Source organism: Phalacrocorax aristotelis, chromosome 1, assembly GCF_949628215.1.
Source record: "Phalacrocorax aristotelis chromosome 1, bGulAri2.1, whole genome shotgun sequence".
In the NCBI taxonomy this organism is placed as follows: Eukaryota; Metazoa; Chordata; class Aves; order Suliformes; family Phalacrocoracidae; genus Phalacrocorax; species Phalacrocorax aristotelis.
This window is the reverse complement of record NC_134276.1, coordinates 69463402-69482947: the sequence shown is the minus strand read 5'-3', so window position 1 is coordinate 69482947 and position 19546 is coordinate 69463402. Positions and strand designations below refer to the sequence as shown.

At 47.8% G+C, this 19546-nt stretch overlaps 1 protein-coding gene across 1 annotated transcript; it reads left to right on the top strand.

Moving 5' to 3' along the window:
• Nucleotides 1-351: 351 nt before the first annotated feature.
• Nucleotides 352-19107, top strand: ECRG4 (ECRG4 augurin precursor). The gene is made up of 5 exons (XM_075092285.1): nucleotides 352-593; nucleotides 13427-13553; nucleotides 14292-14339; nucleotides 16644-16801; nucleotides 18717-19107. Exons 2-5 carry the CDS (start codon nucleotides 13460-13462, stop codon nucleotides 18876-18878), a joined length of 462 nt encoding a protein of 153 aa, XP_074948386.1. The 5' UTR covers nucleotides 352-593; nucleotides 13427-13459; the 3' UTR covers nucleotides 18879-19107.
• The last annotated feature ends 439 nt before the right edge of the window (nucleotides 19108-19546 follow it).

The window sequence follows — 19546 nt, the reverse complement described above, 5'->3', positions numbered from 1 at the left end:
CCAGCAGTATGGGTCTTTACAAGACAGAGACTTATTTTCCGCAGTAAGGGGAGCTTGCAGGTCATGCCTTCTCCCTCTGGCCCTCCTGCTGTCCCTAGGTGTGCCATTCCTCCATGCCTCTCCTGCATGCTGGGTCTCAGTTTTGCTGTACCAGTAGATACTGGCACCCAGCACCTGCAAAAAATTAAAGATCACTGAAGTACTCCCGGGTGCTGGTCGCTCATCGTACAGCCAACACAAAAGCCCAAATTCCTTTCACATGAGAACATGGGTACATCTGCTTGCAATCATCTTTCTCCAGGCAGCTGGCCTGATTAAGCAGAAATGTGATTCTCCACACTTGGGCCGGGGAGCGCTCAGCAGACGCCTGCAGCCGAGGGGCTGGGATCTGGGAGAGGCAGAATAAACGCGCCTTTCACGCCCGGCATCCCCAGCAGTCCCGTGGCTCCCACGCTTGCAGCCTTGGTCACTTCTTGCCTTTCTTGCAGGAGGCAGGACATGCTGAAATAAAGAGAAACTTGTTCTGTGGCAGGAAAAGTCATTTCTTCTGTCCAGGCATTTGGGAAGGAGACAGGAAGCGTATTATTTTAAAGGTAAACTGATAAAATATTTGTTTGCTGGAGGAAGGGGAGGAATGTCAAAAACATGTCAGCGTTCTTCAGAAACAAATGTTGGGGCGTCTTAGTCCTGACCTGACAACAACTGCAGGGTCTCATAAAGAAATGTTTTAGCCTTAAGTGGTCTTTAGCCTCACGCAGGATATTTTCCTTGCTGGAAGGATGCTTTTTGTCTGTCTGTGGACGCATGTTTGTGTGCACACCGGGGTGTGAATGCACACTCCATAGTGGAGGAAATGGCTAAAAATTTTAAGAGTAAAGGACAGTGAGTGGACACAGAGGAACAGTAGTGGAACCTCTGGTAATGCTATTTTTTGTTTCTTAATAGTTTCTTTATTGCAGCTGACCAGTGAGGAAACAACTAAAAAGCACTACTTTAATGAAAGCTGCAGTTTGTGGCACAGACGCGTTATGGTGAATGTACTTTTGTAGATTTGTCAGCTTCCATTTCAAAACGTGCCTTTCATGCTGCTGCACAACAGGACCAAAAAAGTAATTTATAGGTGCAATTAAGAATGCCGTGTTTGGGGAACAAAGGGAAAGTATTTTTAACAAAAGCAAGCTTGACAATTGAGTAGCTCAGCTTCACTGTGATTTCTGAGAGAAAGCTGAAGGCAGCGGCCCCTGTATACGTTTAATCCTCAAATCTGTTTATCAGTTAATATGTTTCTAAAAGCTAAGTTGCCCCCCTCCCCATGCCCCCAGACTGTTTTTTACTGACTTATAGTCCAGATAGCCTGAGGACTTAAGCCAGGTCTGCAGAAGGTACTTTGCCAGCAGCATGGCGATGCAGTTGTAGCTGCAGTGCCCCCAGGGCATGCGTGTCCCAGCCCAGCCGCAGCATCCCTCTGGTTGGGCTGCTGAACATGGCCAGAGGTGGCAATTCACCACATCCCTGACTAATGCAGCGGTGCAGAAAAATGCTGTGCTGGAAGGCTGGGCAGGGGGACTTCGGTTAGTTCAGCCTGCTTTGTGTTTGCTCCTTGGAGGTACGCAGTTAGATCGGGCATGGACTTCTCCTAAACTCTTTGAACTGAACACTTACCAAGACCTCCCAAGGTCTTGTTTTAGGCAAAGCTCCGTTCTTGGCTTCCAGCAAGTGCCTAATAGAGAGGAGAGCTCTCCCAAATAAGTCTGACTCTGGGCAATTTTAGGAATCTAGCTGGTTTGGGGAAGTTCTTAATATAAGGGTAAGGTGGAAGAACATTATCCCTTAACAAGTGCAGGGAACGGTGATGGACAGACACTATTTTAAAAAAATTTGGCATACAGGGGGCTATTCACTTGCCCGCATGCTTCAACATTGCAGTCTATTCACCTGCATTCACGTACACAAGCAGAATTTTATGGTGACAGTAGAATGGCTTACGCTAGTGCATGAAGATTGAAAGGGAAGCATCTGTCATTAAAAAAACAATAGGAGAAACCATTTATTTAGCACAGACTGAAATATAGAAATGTTTGCATGCTGTGTTTGGCTTGACTTACTATAAGCAAGACTTAATGATGTACAGATGGGTTGTCTGAAAGAAACTGTAGGATCTGATATTTTCTGGGGTTCCTCTCCTAAATGTTCATTTGGATGTTGCAACATGCTGACACTCTGTAATAAATCCATGTGGGTAATATTTAGAGGTCTCATACTCAATGCCTTTTTTTAATAAGGCTTCATTCCCTGTGAATGCTAATGTGGATATAAGGAGATGAGAAACTCTCAGATGATAGACACAGACAGGATGCCTTTAAGGCTGCGTCAACAGCCTTTGAAAATATTGATCGCCAAGAGTGGTTACTGAGAAAAGATGCTGAAGCCTTTGGAACTGAACAGTTAACAGAGCATGGATCAAGCCCGGATTTTCAGTTATAGGATGGTAAACCCTTATGTCAGTCCGTCCCTGTGGCAGTCAGCCAGTCTGATGGTTGTGTCTCAGTGAAGTGATGGGAAAATGCACATCTTTGTTATCCTGCTTTGTGAAGGCTGTGCTCGTACAGAATATTCTTACGGCTTGCCGCACAGCTTTCATCCTCAGCAGGAGGCACATGCACGAGTCTTTGACTTCTGGGGGTAAATGTAATTTGTCAGGGCCTTACAGACCTGGGTCCCGTTCTTGCCCCTTGGTCTTTCCGATCTGTTACACTACAGCCCTTTGCCTGCTCTGCTGCTTACCTGCAGCCCCTCTGATCCTTGTAGCTCTGCCATCAGCCTCCGTCCTGTTTCAGGTATTGCCTTTGGCCACTGCCATGCAATTGATGGGAAAATGGTAACGGTTAGTTTGAAGGAAATTTGGCTTCAGCTGATATTTTTGTAAAAATCTGGAACAATCAACTTCATAGGGGATTTGTAAATGTACAAACTCTGCGATACCGCCTGTCTTTTCCTTCCTTTCACATCTGAGAGGGATGCATTGGTTTTAAGGCTAGAAGACATCACTCTGGGCTGAGCACCTGCATAATTCAGATCCTCTGACACCCCTATAAACCCATGTTTCAGGATCAAGAAAAGTACCTGTGACAGACACTGACTTTCAGCAAGAAAAAAATTAAGGAAGATCCACATAGCCCAAGACAGTCCTTCTGAAGTTGTTCTGGTGTTGTCCAAGAAAAACGTCTTACACCTTCCACATGCTTGTTAATACCCGCCTGATATTTTTCCTCAGGAGTTAGACTGTGAGCCTATTACACATCCAATTAGGTTATAAGCAGTCCAGAAGTGACGCTGCTTTGCTACCTGCACATGCATCGCCCATGCACAGAATTCAGATATTAGTAAACAAAATATACATGTTTCATAGCTGTAATTGTTCTTGTCACAAACCCAGCCTCAGATCATTTGGGATAATTTATTCCTGAAGACGCTTACATAGTCTGGGAAGGGAAAAGGCTGATACATTTTCCAGTATACTGCTATGCAGAGAATGGGCTTAGATCTTTGAATAATATTCCTGGTCCGTACTGTTTATTTACTTATAAGTTTAGTTCTCTATGTGTGAGAGCTTGTTTTAAATGAAAATATGGTGGAAACCAGAGACGAATATGGGATAGAAACCTCTGATGAAATAAAAGGAGGTGGAATTTATCCATGATGAAACCAAAATGAAGGTATTCTGTCAGCCTTTGTTTTACTTTGTTTCTCTTTCAGCCCAGCCTGGAGTTGTCTGTGTGCTTGCAGGGAAATCAATCTGTGCCTTGGGCAGCAAGATCTCTCCCTGGCTAGGGGAGACTGATTGATTGTTTCACATATTGAGACCGTAGGTTTGATGGGAACCATATAGGAATGGTGACAGTAGTGGAGATTTCAGGGGTTTGGTTTCTTTCCTAAAATATACACCTTGCAACATATGCTCCTTTGCTTCAGATAAAAAGAAAAAGACCCCTCTCTGCTGCATAGTTCTCTTCTTCCTCTCCAAACATTTCAGTATAGCTTGCTCTAAGCACAAAATAAATTAATAAGTCATGCAAGATTACTACTATGGAAAAGCTTTTCCATAGGCATATTTAGTGGCTCTGTAATGATTCAGAGATTTGGTTATATTGGTGTTGGGGTGGCTTTTTTTTTTTTTTTAATTTCGTGTAGCACTATTTCTCATGAAACGTCCAACTCAAGCCCCACAACAAAAAATTCATATTAAATCATCAAGGGTAAAGTATTGACTTTGTTAAGCCAAAGGGCAAGTGTTGCATTTGAATCCACAAGAGCAGGATTCTTCTTGTCCAGGTGCCTAAAATTTGTTCAGCAGTGGGCCAGGCTAGGCCTCTGAAAAATGTGCTCCCACGCTGGGTACCGAATGCTTCAAAGCATGAATGATCGGTGCTCCCCCATATCTCCTATCTTAACTGTCTCTGATTAAGAAGTGATTATCAACAACAGAGTTATATTGTATGTGGTGTGCTGCCCCTGCATCTGTATTAATCAGCATGAAAAAAAAAAGTTTAAATGACCATCTTTAAGAAGATGTTCCTAACCCAGTTATTACTTGAGTGAGAATAAATAATCTTATACCACTGCATGGCTTCTCCTGCACTATCATATAGTCTTCACCATGCTCGTGCTGTTTCTCTAGGGCACAAGAAGTTCTCAAAGGTTTGTCTGAGGGTTTACTCACTCCTGTATAGCTAAACACTAACCTGGACATACATGGGAGAAGAAGAGATCAGTGTCACCAGAGCATCACTGTGCAATTACCCTGCTCAGGGCCTCCCCAGCTCCAATTAATGTTCAGCTAATATGTATTAGACTTACAGCCGCTGCATCATTACTAACAATTACCAGGTGAAAGCATCTTTCCATTGTGGCCATTAGGTGGTAACATTACCAAATAGAAAGACAGTCACTGTTCTTTGCTTAGGAAGAGTACTACAGCTCCGCAGTGCGGGGTATGAAGAGGTGTTAAACCAGGAAGATAGTTTTTCAATCAAAAAATCAACTGCAGTTTCATGGAAGAGGCAATCTTTATTAAAAAAAAAAAGAGAGAGAACGAGAGAAAGGTTTAAATTGGCAGATCTTGTACAAGAAGGAGATGAAAAGGGTGTTAAGAGGATGGGACCGGACTCTTCTCAGTAGTGCCCAACAACAGGACAAGGGTTCCACCTCAATATGAGGGAAAACTTCTTTCCTGTGCGGGTGCCAGCGCAGTGGCACAGGCTGCCCAGGGAGGGTGTGGAGTCTCCTTCCCTGGAGACATTCAAACCCCGCCTGGACGCGTTCCTGTGCCCCCTGCTCTGGGTGTCCCTGCTCAAGCAGGGAGTTTGAAGAGATGATGCCCAGAGGTCCCTTCCAACCCCTGCCGTTCTGTGATTCTGTGAAAGACTCTTTTGTTGGTTTTGGTAACAGAGCAATTAAATTGCTCACCTCACCTTGCAGAACTGCAGCCTCAGAACTGACATTTTGGAAGCAAATTTGCTTTCTGCTTAAACTGTGTATCTGGTCTGGCCCAAAACAGGGCTAGCTTGCCCACCAGGGAATTTTTGACGGCGAGGAAACAACATGCTGGAGATGGATGGCAGTGTATTAGCTCCTCTGTGCTTCAGCCATCCCCCATGGCATAAGAGCAATTATGACAATGCCTAGAGGAGCTAGCAGGTACTTCAGAGGCCTGCCTACATGAATAAATACAGGCAGGTTCTTCTCCTTGGGTGAAGGAGAGACACCTTCAATTCAAAAGTTGTGCAGCCCTATTAGCAGAGACAGAACTAATGGCCCCTGCTGTCAGCTGGGTCAGGGCCCGTGCTAGGCTTTAGGATCAGAGCCCAGGAGCGTTTGCCTCTGCCACCCACTGAGCGCAACCCCAGGAGAGCAAAGAGCTGTGGATGAAACGCTGGCCTTTCCAGGGGAGCCACGTTTCTGTACAGCCACGTTTCTGTACAACGGTGTTTTGCAAGATCCAGGCATAGCAGCAGCAGACTGGGATTTAATCTTTCTGAGATAAATGGGATTCTGTAGGGCTGATTTTAAAAATACATGAGTGCATGAATACTTGCAGGATGGAAGCCTAAATGATCGCAACAGGCGAAAAAATTCTCCCCTTGAATTTCCATACCCTGCAGCCATTGTACTGCCAGGTTGGCACACGCGCCCTTTGAAGTCACTGGCATCCAAGCACAGCCGGGTGCAGTGGGGTTTCATGCAGGAAGATTAAAGATGTCGCGATCTCTTACTCAGCAGCAGCACGGAGAGGCTACAAAAAGTGTATTCTCCTGGAAACAAACTGAACTGTAAATCAGAAAAGTAATCTAACATCAAATGAACAGAGGCACGGGCTCGTCCACAGGCAGGGCTTAGGCAGGGCACTGGTGAAACTGGAAGGAACAGATATAAAGCAGAGCCAACGAAAGCGGCCACAAAGCACATCAAGAGAGGTGTAAGGTCACACGTGATAATGTCAGGAAGACAAGTGAGGTTTCTGCTCTGATAACCTGAGAATCGTGCTCCGAGCTGGGACACGCCGCCTGTTGTTAAGGCTCCCAAAGGCTCTCGTTTGACTGGAGGAGAGAGCAATCACCTGCCCTCCGCTGCAGATGACTTTGCCGTATTTTGACTGTTTGTGCAGACGTTTTCCGTGCCAGGGGCCTGCCTCAGGCAGGCTGGTGGTGTTGCTGAAAATTTCAGTCCATGCAGTTCCTACCTGCCTGAGAAGGCAGGCTGTTTTGTTTGAAAGCAGGTTTTTTTTCTTTATGCTAAAAGCACCTGGCAGGCTTGAGGCAATGTTCCAGCTCCTGGGCCTTGAAACAGGGGCTTTGCATTGAGCCAGGGGTGGCAGTAGCTGGCTGGGATGTGCCCCTTTTCCTTCTCCATGAAAATGCACCCACTTTGTCCCATTTCAAACAAATTAAAAAAGTAGGTTAAAAGCATGTGCTCGGTAGGCATGCACTGTGTCCCTGCAGGTCTCTGAGGCTTATGTCCATGCTGGGGAGGTTGCACTGGAGATGTGCAGGGCTCCCCCTGCCTCCCAGGCTGTTGTGCATCGCTGCAAGCTGCTGGGGCTGAGGGGACTGAGGCACAGGGAAGGAAACCTTGGGTAGAGCTAACCCATCACTGTCTCAAGCCCTTTGCTCCTCAGCAAGAAAACTTGTTCTGCTAGTAAACTTCCTTATGCTGGCAGATATCTGCTCTGGAGCATGCCCAAATTTAGCAGGCATCCAAGTCATAACTAAGGGGTCATGAAGACACTGATTTGGCCTGTGGGGACCAGTGTTAGGCATTGTTAAAGCCTCAAACACAACGCAGGAGGAAGCGATCCAACCAGGATGCTCTGGTGGGATGGGATCGGTGTGGACTCAGATTACCTCTCTCTCCCCAGTGACCTGCTCCTGGGCCAGTCCTTACTGAGCATCGTATGGGTCTGACACCAGGCTATTCTTTGGGGTGGACATAACACCCTCCTCCAGCAAAAAGGAGAAGTTCTGTTTCACCAGTTTCTCCCCATTCCTACGTCTGGCCATACTCTCCCACTGCCTTCTTACTTGGCACCAGCTCCTGCAAACCACCTACCTGAATCATCACAGCTCTCTAGTCCTGAAGATAACTAAGCCAGTAAAAGTAAAGCAGGTCTGCTGGTTTAGCACACTGAGTTGGCTCCAAAAAGTACTAGAGCCAGTGCTGGTAAGAGAGGGGAGGATGAGCTAGCAGGGGGCAGGGAGACTTCCCCACCTTGGTGGCAGCAAGCCACCACATCGACTTAAGCTCTTAAGGGTAAGGCAGCTGCCTTGGGAAGCACAACCTGCTTTCCAGCTTTCCTCCAGTTTGTGCCAGACTCTTCGTATCCTACTGAACTGTATGTTGGAAGGGCTTTTTACAAAGGAAGACACTCATGTTGCACTGTTCTGCGAAGGGGAGGCATCTCCAGCCATGATGAAGGTGCCCAAGTGTCTGAAGGTGGCTGGGCTTGCAAAAAACTCCTCTTGTCGCCACTTCCTCTGGTCTTGCAGTTGCTGACATGATGGTGCTGTGCCCCCAAACCAGCTTTCTGGTGAAGCACGAGGGAGGAAATAGTGATCTTGTGACAAGGATTTGGTTGGGGGCCTGTGAAGATGGCGAAACCGGCACATGGCAGCTGGCACAGGGCAGCTGGCAGTGGTGTGGGACGCTCTTCAGGAAAGGGCTTGATCTCCGTGAATAGCACATGGTCACTGGCAACACGATGTAGCACAAGGTCAGAGAGCTTTTCTTATTAAATGAGCACGACCTACCCCATGAGCAAGCCCAGCATTTTGGGGGAAGAGCAAAAATGTGTACAAACCATGAAGACAACACTAATGTGTAGGGAGAGGGATGCTAAAACCAGATTGCTAAAATTAAGATTTTTCAGACTTTGCATTTGCTAATCTTTGAGTAGTTGCAGCCCATTTGTTGGGTTTTTTGTGGGTTTTCTTTTGGTGGTGTGGGCTTTTTCTTAAAGTGTACGTGCATTCTAGATATGAATAATAAAATAAGGGAATGAAAACAAGTCAAAAATAGCTCAGAAGTAAGAGTTCAGAAAAAAATGTTTTGAAGCATAAAAAGAAGAGTCCCAAGAGTGTCAGCAAAGAAAGAAAGAATGATTCGAATGAAATCAGGCTGTGGTAAAAAGATACATTTTCATGTGCTACAGTCCCTCTCCATCTCCCTTCCTGTTAGACCTGACTTGCAGACTTGCCACAGACTTCCAGGCTTATCCAAAAATATACTGGAAGCAGTGGAAGAGAAAAAGAAGGCTTCCTTAGAGAGAGAATTTTGTGTATCCCTCTGCGGAAAGGAAGCAGCTGTGATCAGATAACATTGCTGAACTAACCTGCTTCTCACTGTGCTCATCGTGAGAGCAGTAAGGTTAATTCTGTAGTGAGGGCAGCAAAGTACTGTCAGTTAGCGAAGGCAGGAGGATGGACAGACTGACAGACACCATTAGTTATTTGGCAGGGTCAGGCAGAAGCTGCAAAAAAATTATCAGCAGTAGCCAAGCAGAGAAAAAAAAAGAAATATGGTATTTTAAGCTATTTTCTATGGAAAATATAAACGCTAATGTTTATTAGTAAGATGGAGCAAAGTAATGGCGCTACCAGGTGAGACACAATGGTGAAAAAAACTGTCCCAAACCATGTGTCAAGGCCAAGACTCACAGCCAGCTTCTAATAAACTTTCCCTAAAGCAGAGGTGTTTGACCTGGGATTTGAGGCTGGTCCTATCAACTATCAGGAGGATTCTGGAGCAGTGGAAGAAATAGTATGAAACTCAAAATGTCTTGGAAGGAACTTACTGATGACTTAAATGTTCTTCCTTCTGTTTGGAAGGAAAACACGACTCCTGCAGTTTTCTTGGAACAGGCTGCAGAAAACAATCTGGAGTGCCAAGTGCCTCTGTCCTAACGCTAGTGACCAGGCCAACACGGCTGGGACATTTTGTAAAAACCTCATTAACAGAAAATAATCAATTTCTGGGTGTTGGGAACACTGATCAATGCTTGATCAAATGGGTTGTTATAGCGAACCGTGAAAACCTTCATGGCGCTTCTTTGTGAAAGCTGACGTGTCATCTCCTGCAATCCCTGGCCAATTTCCAGCACATCTATTTGCCTGCTGAGTTAGCAAGCTGATGCCAGGTCTCAGTATTTTGTCATAAGTCTTGTTATATTTGGTGGGTTTTGCCTTGAAAATCCAGCTTTGGGAGTCCTGTCATTATATAAACGTTTAATCTACACTATATTTAAAAACTTTATTGTGTTGAAATGCTTGAAAACATGAAGCCCAATAAAGGAACAAGGAAAGAAACCGAGATCAATCTTTTTAGCATGATTTTTTTTGCACTTTACGTTTCTGAATATCCTTGAATGGCCATTCCCGATACTATCTCTTACATTTCAATGAATACAACACAGTTCTCTCAACAGCTACTGTGATGAGATGCAGAAGCAGAGATGTCTATCTGCTATTCAGGAATCTCTCTGTACATAATTTTAGGCAAAATGTACAATAATAATAAAGGAATTGAGACACTTAAAAATTCAGTCATGCTTTGGGGCCAAGATTTTTCCCCAGTTTAGTTCAGATCAGTTATACAGTCACACATGCCCACAGCACTTTAGGTATTTTTAGAAGCCTCTCGGCTTAAAACCACTACACACAAACTCGAAGATCACGCAGGGGAAATGTGGTTGCCCGAGCAGTCACCGAACATGCAGCAAGTTGCAGAACTGTTTAAAAAATCAGCTAGAATCTTGCCTGATTACCCCCCAAAAAAACCATACGCAAAGTCCTGCAGGCTCCGAAGACAACGCTGGCTGGCTCAGTGATCAGGATTTCTCCGGGCCCAGTGAGCTCCTTGCCTGGCTCCTGCCCGCTCTTGCTCAAGGTCAGGCTCAGAGTGGCTTTCTGTTGGAGTGCTCCTAAATATCTGCCTCAACACAGAGGTTTGTGAGACCATAGCCCAGCCCCAACGCTTGGGAAGCAGCGAAACCTGCTGGCTCCATCCTGCTACCCTGCCGTGGGCATCCCTCCGATTAGCAGCCTCCATCACACTAAGGGGCTTGACAGCGTTTTACACGGTGCATGAAAGGGGCCTTGCTCACTGCTCCTTCCCCCGGAGCTGTCTGGGGAACAGTCCTGCCGATGACATTAACATCTTTCAACAAAGTTTCGACACCAAGAGTCTGCCATTGTCTCCAGTGGTGACAAAAGACATTTATCCAAACGATGTAACTAGCGCAGACTTGCTCAGCTGGCGCCTCGGGACGCTGCGCAGCTGTGCCAGCAGAGAGGTCCCCGCTCTGGCGTGCCAGTGGAGGCAAACCGAGCCCTAAGACAAGTCTTCAAGTCCCTCATGATGAAGCAAGGGATGTTTTAAAGTGAGTGATGTCACTGCTGATGGAGAGAACCCAGGAAAACACCGCAGTATCAGTTGCGCGCACAGTGGCAGTGTTTTTACATGGCAACTAGCAGAAAGGGGTACTGCAGGCATGCCAATAAACATGGATACTCATTTGAAGGTAAATGCTTCTAATAATGATGCAGTAGTCGCAAGCTCAGCAGTAAAATGTGCCTTACTGCACCACCTTCGAACAACCTGGAACAGAAATAAAGATTACTACTGGAAAAACACCAGTCACCTTCCACCGCTGCCTTTGAAAAGAAATGGTGTTATATTTTTACACAACTTCTTTACTTTATGTCAAAAACTTCTGTCCCTGAACTGAGAAAGTGACCTCTTCTGGGAAGATACTGCACTCAGTTTAACCCTGAGCATTATATTCTTCTGTCAGTCATTTCTTCCACCACCAGAGCAATGATTTTCTACAATGACCTTGCACGTGAGTCAATCCATTCTCCGGGTTTCACCAGATAGCATTTTATCTTGGCAGTTTCTTGAGTCATCATGATATATTTGGTATCCAGAGGAGGTTTTGTGCTTTGTATTCCTTTGGCCCAGAGGCACCAAGTACCTGAAGTTCTGCAGAGCCCCAGCTCCCACGCAAGTCTTGTTACAAACCCATCAGCTGAACAAAACATCCTTTGCCATTACCAATATAGCAGTGAACCGTAAATATTCATGAGTTATTGCCCTGGTTTTATAAATTATCTACATCAGTGGCTGTTCCCTGTAGCCTTACATATGTGCGCTTCACTCCTGTCCCTGTTAGCTATATTCTGCAACTAGCTATCCAAAAACCTCAGGTGGTTTTAGTCAAGAGGCTGTCAACGTTAAGCTCATGAAAGAGCACATTGATTCTGAAGAACAGGCGTTTGCTCCAATACATGGTGTTAAGCCTGCTGACACTTGAAACATGGGGCTGTAGGGAAAAGCCACTCAGAAGCAGTGACAGAAAGGACAAACTAATTTTGGTTCCCACTTGCATGGGAGTTGAGCTGGGACACTGGCCTCCTATGGGGTTACTTCCACCGCAGGGGTCTGGAAGGCGCTGCCCCCTCCCTCTCTGCCCCCCCCAAAGCTGCAGAGAGCAAGGGATGCTTTGACTGAAGCGACCACATTGCTTTTTCATGCTGCTGCTGCTGCCATTTCGACTGGGATGAGCAGAGAGGCCTGAGCGGTAGCCTGAGGGCGGCTGGGGACAGAGGGAGGCAGGCGAAGGGCTTTGGGTGCAGCTCCAAGTACTTTTTTTTTTTCACAAGGAGAGAGATGCGTGGGGCAATCGGGGTGGTGACCTGAAGTGACAATGCGGGCTGGGGCTGGGGAACCGCTGAGGGACCAGCCTGTGCTGGTGCTGCTTCTGCGTTTTACGGCGAAGGGTAAAGCCAGCCGTCGGGCCTCGTCCCACCCTCCCAATTAGCTGTGCCTGAAACAGCACTGACGGGCTCCACGTCTCATCACAGGGACCTGCCCCACCACTGCACAGCTCCCTTGCCATACACATGCGTGTATGTGTATATACACATATGTATTCGATGTACATATTTATATACAATCACAATATATACAGTGTATACACTCTGTGTGTGTGTATATGTATTCACGTTTCAGCTGCAGCCAAGCTGGAAACAATCCTTGGGTGAGGGAGCCGAGGCCCCAGCGCTTGCCAGATTTCTCACAAGTAGGTTACAGAGAGAGCCCGGCTCTCCCTCGCTCACCCTCGCCTCCTCCTAAATCCCTCCGGGGCTCCTCGCTGGACCCTGGCACAGCTTCAGCAGGAGGTGAGCTGCCCTTAGCGGCCTCCTGAGTGCCGTGGGTCTCTGCTGTGAGGGAAGAGAGAGGTTTGGGTCCGAGGACAGGCGAGGATTTCACTGGGCTTCATCTGGGGTGTTTCCGGCATCTGCAGGGGAAGGAGCTGAGAGGAGCTGCGTTCACTGAGGGCAGCTGAAGCCCGAAGCAGAGAGCAGAGTAAGTTTAGGCACTATTGCAGTGACGGTCCTGCTGAGCAAGGGCTTTTAGTTTGTGAGTCTGGCTTTTGGTCCCTGAGTCCTTACTGTAAGCTAGACCTGTCTATATGTAGAAAAAGAAATCGGGATTATTTTTGAAAGCTGATCAGTTAAAACGCATTGTGGTTTACCGTGGACTTGGGGGGTGGGAGGAAGGAAGAGAAAAAAAAAAAAACCCCAATCCTGAACTAAGTCACCCTCGGTTGGTTCTGATTCGGTTTTGCACCAGGACAATCCCTCCATTTGCATCTGCGGTTACACGCAACCCACAAGCTGCCTTTATATGTAGGGAGATGTTAAACTGCCCACGCCGCCGGCCGCGGGGTGCCCTCGCCCCCCTTCCCCCGGGGCCGCCTCCCCGCCCCTCCCCGCGGCGTGGGGCGGGAGCGCGCGGCGTGGGGCGGGCGCGCGCGCCCCTGCCCTTCGCTTCGGCGTCTCCATCCTCATCCTCTCCGTCTCCTCCCGCCCAGGTGGGTCGCCGCGCCGCGCCGCCCCCCGCCGCGATGCCGCCGCCGTGCCCCCGAGGGACCCTGCCGAGGGCCGCCCTCCTCTTCCTCCTCCTCCTCCTCCTCCTGCCGCTGCTCTGCGCGGCCCCCGGTGAGTGAGCGCCCGCGCCCGGGCTGGGGAACCCCAACCCGGCACGTCCTGGGCAGCGGGAAGTGCCTTCCCCTGGCATCACGCGTGGCCGGGGCCAAAAGGCTTCCCCTGGCGTGGGTGAACGTTCTTGGCTACTCCAAAATTTGCACAAGTAGAGCATCTTTTTTTTTAAAGAGTTTGTTTGCGAGCGAATAAAGCGTTTCGGAGCAGCCGAGCGCTCGCGGGTCTCCTGCTGCGCTGCCCGGCCACGGGCGAAAGCCTTGGGTCCCTTCTGGGAAAGGGCTCCAGCAGGACGACAGCTTTGATGTGCTTCGGGACAGGCAGCAAGGGAAAACCTTGGCGCAGCCCGGTTGTTAACGTGCCCCTTCGCTCAGTGCCAAGGGTTTCCCGGGGTTATCATGCCGCCCCGGACGATGTGTTGCAGCACTGGCACCGGCCATGGTCTTCCGCTGCAAAATACTAAAGTTTAATTGGCGAAGAAAGCCAGTCTCAGGGTTTTCTTGCCAAGAAATGCTGGGGAGAGGATGCCAGAGTGTCAAAAGCTTCTCTGTAGCATATGTTGCGCTCGAGCATGGAAACGGGAGCAAAGGGAGGCACTGGTAGAAACTTGCTGCAGAGTTTTGCCTGATGGTCTGGACCTATGAGAAAAGTACTTCCAGCATTTTTCAAGATACCATCTTTTTTGTTCTTGTTTTTTCCTTCTTAGTAAATGCATGTTTTTTATTTTTACTTGCCTAGATGTTTCAAGGGGAAATAAGCTTAAACTGATGCTTCAGAAACGCAAAGGTAAGTAAAAAGAGGGCAAAGCGCTTGCCCTTATTTTTGCTTTGAGTCAGTTGCTATCGGTCAAAGCTGCCACTGTGTTATCACTCCATCTCCAGCTCAAAGAGGGCAGTCAGAGGAGCAGCGTACAAACACCCGGTTCAAAGCTGGTAGCGCACAGCCGCTCTCACGGCTCATACCAAAACCTCCTGCACATATGGCGTCAGCCCCGCGGAGCCTGCGCCTGCGCGGCCCTTTGGGACTTGGTACTGGCAAGGCTGGAGGCTCTGCTTATCGCAGCCCCCTCTGAAAACCAGGGGTCCCAGCCTCAGGCAGTACGCCTGCGTTTTGCTCAGTGCACTACCTTTTCTGGTGTATGCATGGCAGATGTGGCGTTTCTGTTTTATTCTGGCAAGTCACAAGCTTTTCCAAGGAATAATAGTGCATGGAAATACTGCTGGCGTAGGTGCAGAGAAGAAAACGTGCAAACCGAGCTTGCTTGCAATGCCTTGACTTGTTCCCTTTGTCCTCTTGGCCCCACGTGTTCTTCCTTCTTGGAAGATTGCGCTGTCTACGGGAGAGATGATGGCCAGGGCCCAGCAGGCAGATGCACCGAATGGCTCGCTCGTTGAGGGAAAAGGATGGAAACGGAGCTGGCTGGGGATAAGCAGCACTGCAGCAGACGGGGGACAGGCTGAAACACCCAAGAAGTTTTGGTTGCCTCCCCTCAGCCTGCTCTATGGCTGAGGCAAAGTATTTACACCCCCGCAGAGGGGACTCCCCCTTTCTGCAAGCCTGCCTAACTTCTCACGGGGTTTTTCCCGGCATCACCCATGACCTCTTGCCGGCCCTAAAATGTGTGCCCCATCCATGGCTGTTTTCCTCGCACGTTACCTCACCGGTCTGCAGTGCTTGCATGCAGGTAGGACCGACCACTTGCAACAGCCGCCCTCCCTGCGCCCCAGCAGCGTCGGCTTGTTTGCTCAGGTGCCCTGCTGAGAGGGGCCGCCCAGAGGGAGGCTTCTTGGGCATGACGACAATGCGGCCTAGACCATGAACAACTGCAAAGCCTTGAACTGATGACGGAGGGAACACGAAGCCCCTTAATTGCTGCCTCACTCCCCTTTCCCAGCTGCGCGCTGAAGCGAGCAGGTTAAGCGCGCAGTACTGGTTCCCTCGCGGCAGTGCCCCTTGTGCGAGGCTCACTTACGTGACACTCATTCAGCTGTCCCCCTTCCCAGCAATAGCACCCAGCTCGGGCGCACGGTGAGGTATCAGGTTCCAGCACATCACTGCAGGGAAGCCTGCTGTTTCCCTCTCCTCCTGTGACAACTCAGCTATCGTTTTTACCTCTTGAATCTCCGTCCTGCTGCAGTCCTTTGCCTCCCCCTGCGAGTCCACCCGGCTCCTGCTTCAATGGTTTTCACATCTCCACCCGCCTTCCCCTTCTGCCCTAGCCTCTTCCCTCGCATCCTCCAAAAATCCCCATCCGCACCCGTGTTCCTGGTGTCTCCCTCATTTGCAACGAACCCTCTGAAGCCAAGACGTTCCTCCTACCCCTACACACGCTTCTTGTTTCACAGCAAGACCAAAGACCATACCACGTTTTATCATTTCCATGCGTGGCTGGGGGCTAGCCAGTCCTCACATCCATACCTTTTGGAAGTACACAAATTCCTCCAGCAGCCGCAGCAAACCGCCAGCCCCTTAGGCGTGGGGCAAGCCAGATGGCACGTCTGGGTCTGGCAGGTTGAAGGCATTCCCATGCATCCACCAAGCAGTGTGCTATGAAAGCCTGACGGGCTTTTATTTTCAGGCATTCAGAGCATTTAGTTATACCCATTATTTAAAAGCTACATTTTCACACAACATGTTCAAAAGTCTATATTTTCACGTGTGCCTCCCTTCGCCCTCATAAGTTGGCAGCGTTTCTCCAGCTTCTTCGGGCTTGTTAACTTCACCTCTCATCTTTGCTCCTGTTCCCGTAACAGCAGCACGCGGAGGCCAGCCTCCTGTTCTCTCCTCAGAGCGCAACACAGCGTATGCTCTTCCAGTCTCGGTTTATTTTGTTAAATTCCTTACTTAGCTTATGTCTTTGAGTTCAGAACAGCTTTTATTAAAGCCAAGAGAATGAGGGTAGCTGAGAAATCCTATTACATTGACAATCCCTGGGTTTATTACTGTTACTGCTGCAACACGCATTGCGGCGCCGAGCACAAAGGTGATGGTGGTGTGATGCAAGAAGCATTTTCTTACTTGCTGCAAGCAGAATGCTTCGAGCTGACTAAAAATTTCCTGGCATGCCTTTCGGGGGGGAATTAATTTCAGCCCCCGTTGCCATGAAGCCCGAGGTGTCGGTGAAAGAAACGGCGGCCAAGGAGTTCCTAAGCAGCCTGAGACGCCAGAGGCGCCAGCTGTGGGACAGAAGCCAGCCCGACGTACAGCAGTGGTACCAGCAGTTCCTGTACCTGGGATTCGATGAGGCGGTGAGTGTAAGGCTTTTGAGAGCGGGTAGGGCTTTAGCGGGGGCACCCAGGGGGAAGCCACCCTGTTTCTGTTTGCAGGCACTGATTTTTGTTTTTAAAGTAGCAAATACTGCACAAAAACACGAGCTCCGTATTTGTTAGAGATTTCTGCAGTATTGTTAATAGAGAAAAATGACATTAAAATCTTGCGTGGAGCTCTTCCCTGCTACTGAACTTACGCGTGACAAACCGGTTGCTTTGAGAAATAGGCGCCCGGACCCCAAGCAATCAATCATATTTCAGGAAATTAATTTGGCGGCCTCAACCTAATCAATTTGCTTTTTAACACGCTGAGAAATCCACACCAAGCTGGCCGCGACTGGCATTCCTCAATGAAATTGCACTAACATTACGTACCTGATGTACACACGTGAGCAGGCAGCTCCTGACCATCGTGAGCACCGGCAGCTGCGCCTCGGCTCTAAATGTGAAGGGAAACCCATTTGATAATGCGCAGTCAACCTCCCTTCAAATGAGGAGGACACCTTTCTTTTTTTAAACAGTTAATTTCTAAAAACACTGGAGTGGAATCAAGAGTTCCCGGCTCTGCAGAAACCCCTACTAAATAGATGCTGAAATAGGGCCAAAAATGTGCATTTCATTGCAGTCCCACATGTAGAATAATTTCTGCGTTAATAAGAGGTAAAAATAGTTATAGATGTTGAATTCTTGGCTTCTGTCAGCTCCATGAATACGTTTAATGAGACTGCATTGGCACAGGCAAGCTGGAGTACATTCTGGACCTTCATGCTCTGTGGATTGCTTAGAAGATGAATGCACTCATTTTCAAAGCTGGAACAATTAGAAAAATAATCCTTTGCTTGGACTGAAATAATGAGGGATACATTTTTTTTTATCCTCCTGGACATTATGCAGATCAAAGTGACTCTTCAACAGCACGGCTCTACCTCCCTCCCCCAGTAGGAATAGGAAAAATAGGAAAGGTGATTTTATGCATTAGAAACTGAAGACTGGGGGCAAATACCAAGTAGTAAGTAATAAGAACAATCCACACAGGTAGGATGCCTTCTCCTGAGTTCCTGTGTGCATTTCAAAAGCCGAAATGAGGCCTGTTGCGGGATACAATGCATCCACTTAGTAGGTTTTCTTGAGCATTAAGACACAGTTTTAACAATGAAATAACTGTTTGTTCCCGCAAAGGACTTGGGCCATACTTACCCGTTGTGTATTTTGCAAAACTTTTTTCAAATCTCAGCCAAAAATATTTCCAAAGAGTCATTCAGATGGAAAGGCTTTGGCTTGGCAAGTATGGGATATGCTTTTGTGATACGCTTGTGTTTTCCCTCTGCTGCTGTGCGCAGAATTGAACTGCTTATTGCATTTCCATAGCTAGAAGGCTGCACTGCACGTTCGTTTTTACCCATGCAAAATGAGAGTGAAAGATCACAGGCAGAAAGCGAAAGTCCCCACTTCGCAGTCAGGGACATCGTGACTGAAGGCACGGGGCAATGGAGAACCCAACCTTTAGATTTTTAAGTACAAACCATTGAAATATTTTTCATAGTCCACCACTGAAAAGGTAATATAAATATTAAAGGTGCTCAGTGCATGTTTCAGGCAAAGGCGCTCTCAGTTTAAGCGCTTTACAGTGGGCAGAGGGTGTGGGGGTGGGTCCCAGGTGGGGCTGGGCAGGACAATTCCTGCACTCGGGGCCCTGATAATCCCACAGAGAAGGTAGGTGCAAGGCACGAAACCCCTTAGATCTAAAGATTTCGTTTTGACAAATAAGCAAAGGAGATCAACTTCTGAAATAGACAAAAGGAACCTCTTGCACCACTTCTGTTTCATTCTCTTCACCGTAAAGTTTCAGGCTTGGAAAGCAAGTCTCTTTCTTTCTGGTTTTTTTTTCTGGCAGAAATTTGAAGATGACATCTCCTACTGGACAAGCTTAGGGCGTGCTCGTAATGAATACTACGGTGGATACTACCAACACCACTACGATGAAGATTCACCAATTGGCCCACAAAATCCACACACCTTCAGGCACGGAGCAGGTGTCAACTATGATGATTACTAATGGCATTTATCCTGCTGTAGCTGGTGCCTGTAGGGCTGCACTGGGCGAGGCTGAGTCCTCCTCCCTCAGGCAGAATGACCCTGCTTTCCTCCTATTCCTGTAGAACAGCGAGAGTAAAGAAACTGCCAGACTCGAAGACAGCAACATGACTTTTTTTTTTTTAATTTTTGTTACTTAGTAGTACACTATATATGAAGTGTTATAGAAATAAAGCTTTTTTCATAAAATACACAGGTTGCCGTTATTTAGTAGCGTTTGTAACAGCAAGTTTCATTCCAATTGTATTACCACAGATTCCTTTTTAAATGGCTTTTCATTTGCTTTCCTACAATCACTTGCAAAATTACATCATATCATCTAGTTTGTCATATAGAATACATAATATAAGCCAATACATTTCAGATGTGCCTGCTCATTCAGGTTTGTGTCAACAAATAAATCCAATTTTTCTTGGGGGAAAAGAGAGAAACCATTCCTCTTAGCTGAAGCCTCCTTTGCTGTTTCCGTACCTACTGCGCACAGCCCTCCAAACTTGGGTGATACGGCACTTCAACGGTTCCCGTTGGGGCAAGGACACAGACCTTCACAAAAGTTCAGTGCAGGGGAGCTCGCCTTCCTCCCAAGCCTGTGAAAGGAAAGGATTCCCCAGGGAAAGGGCTCAGTGCAGG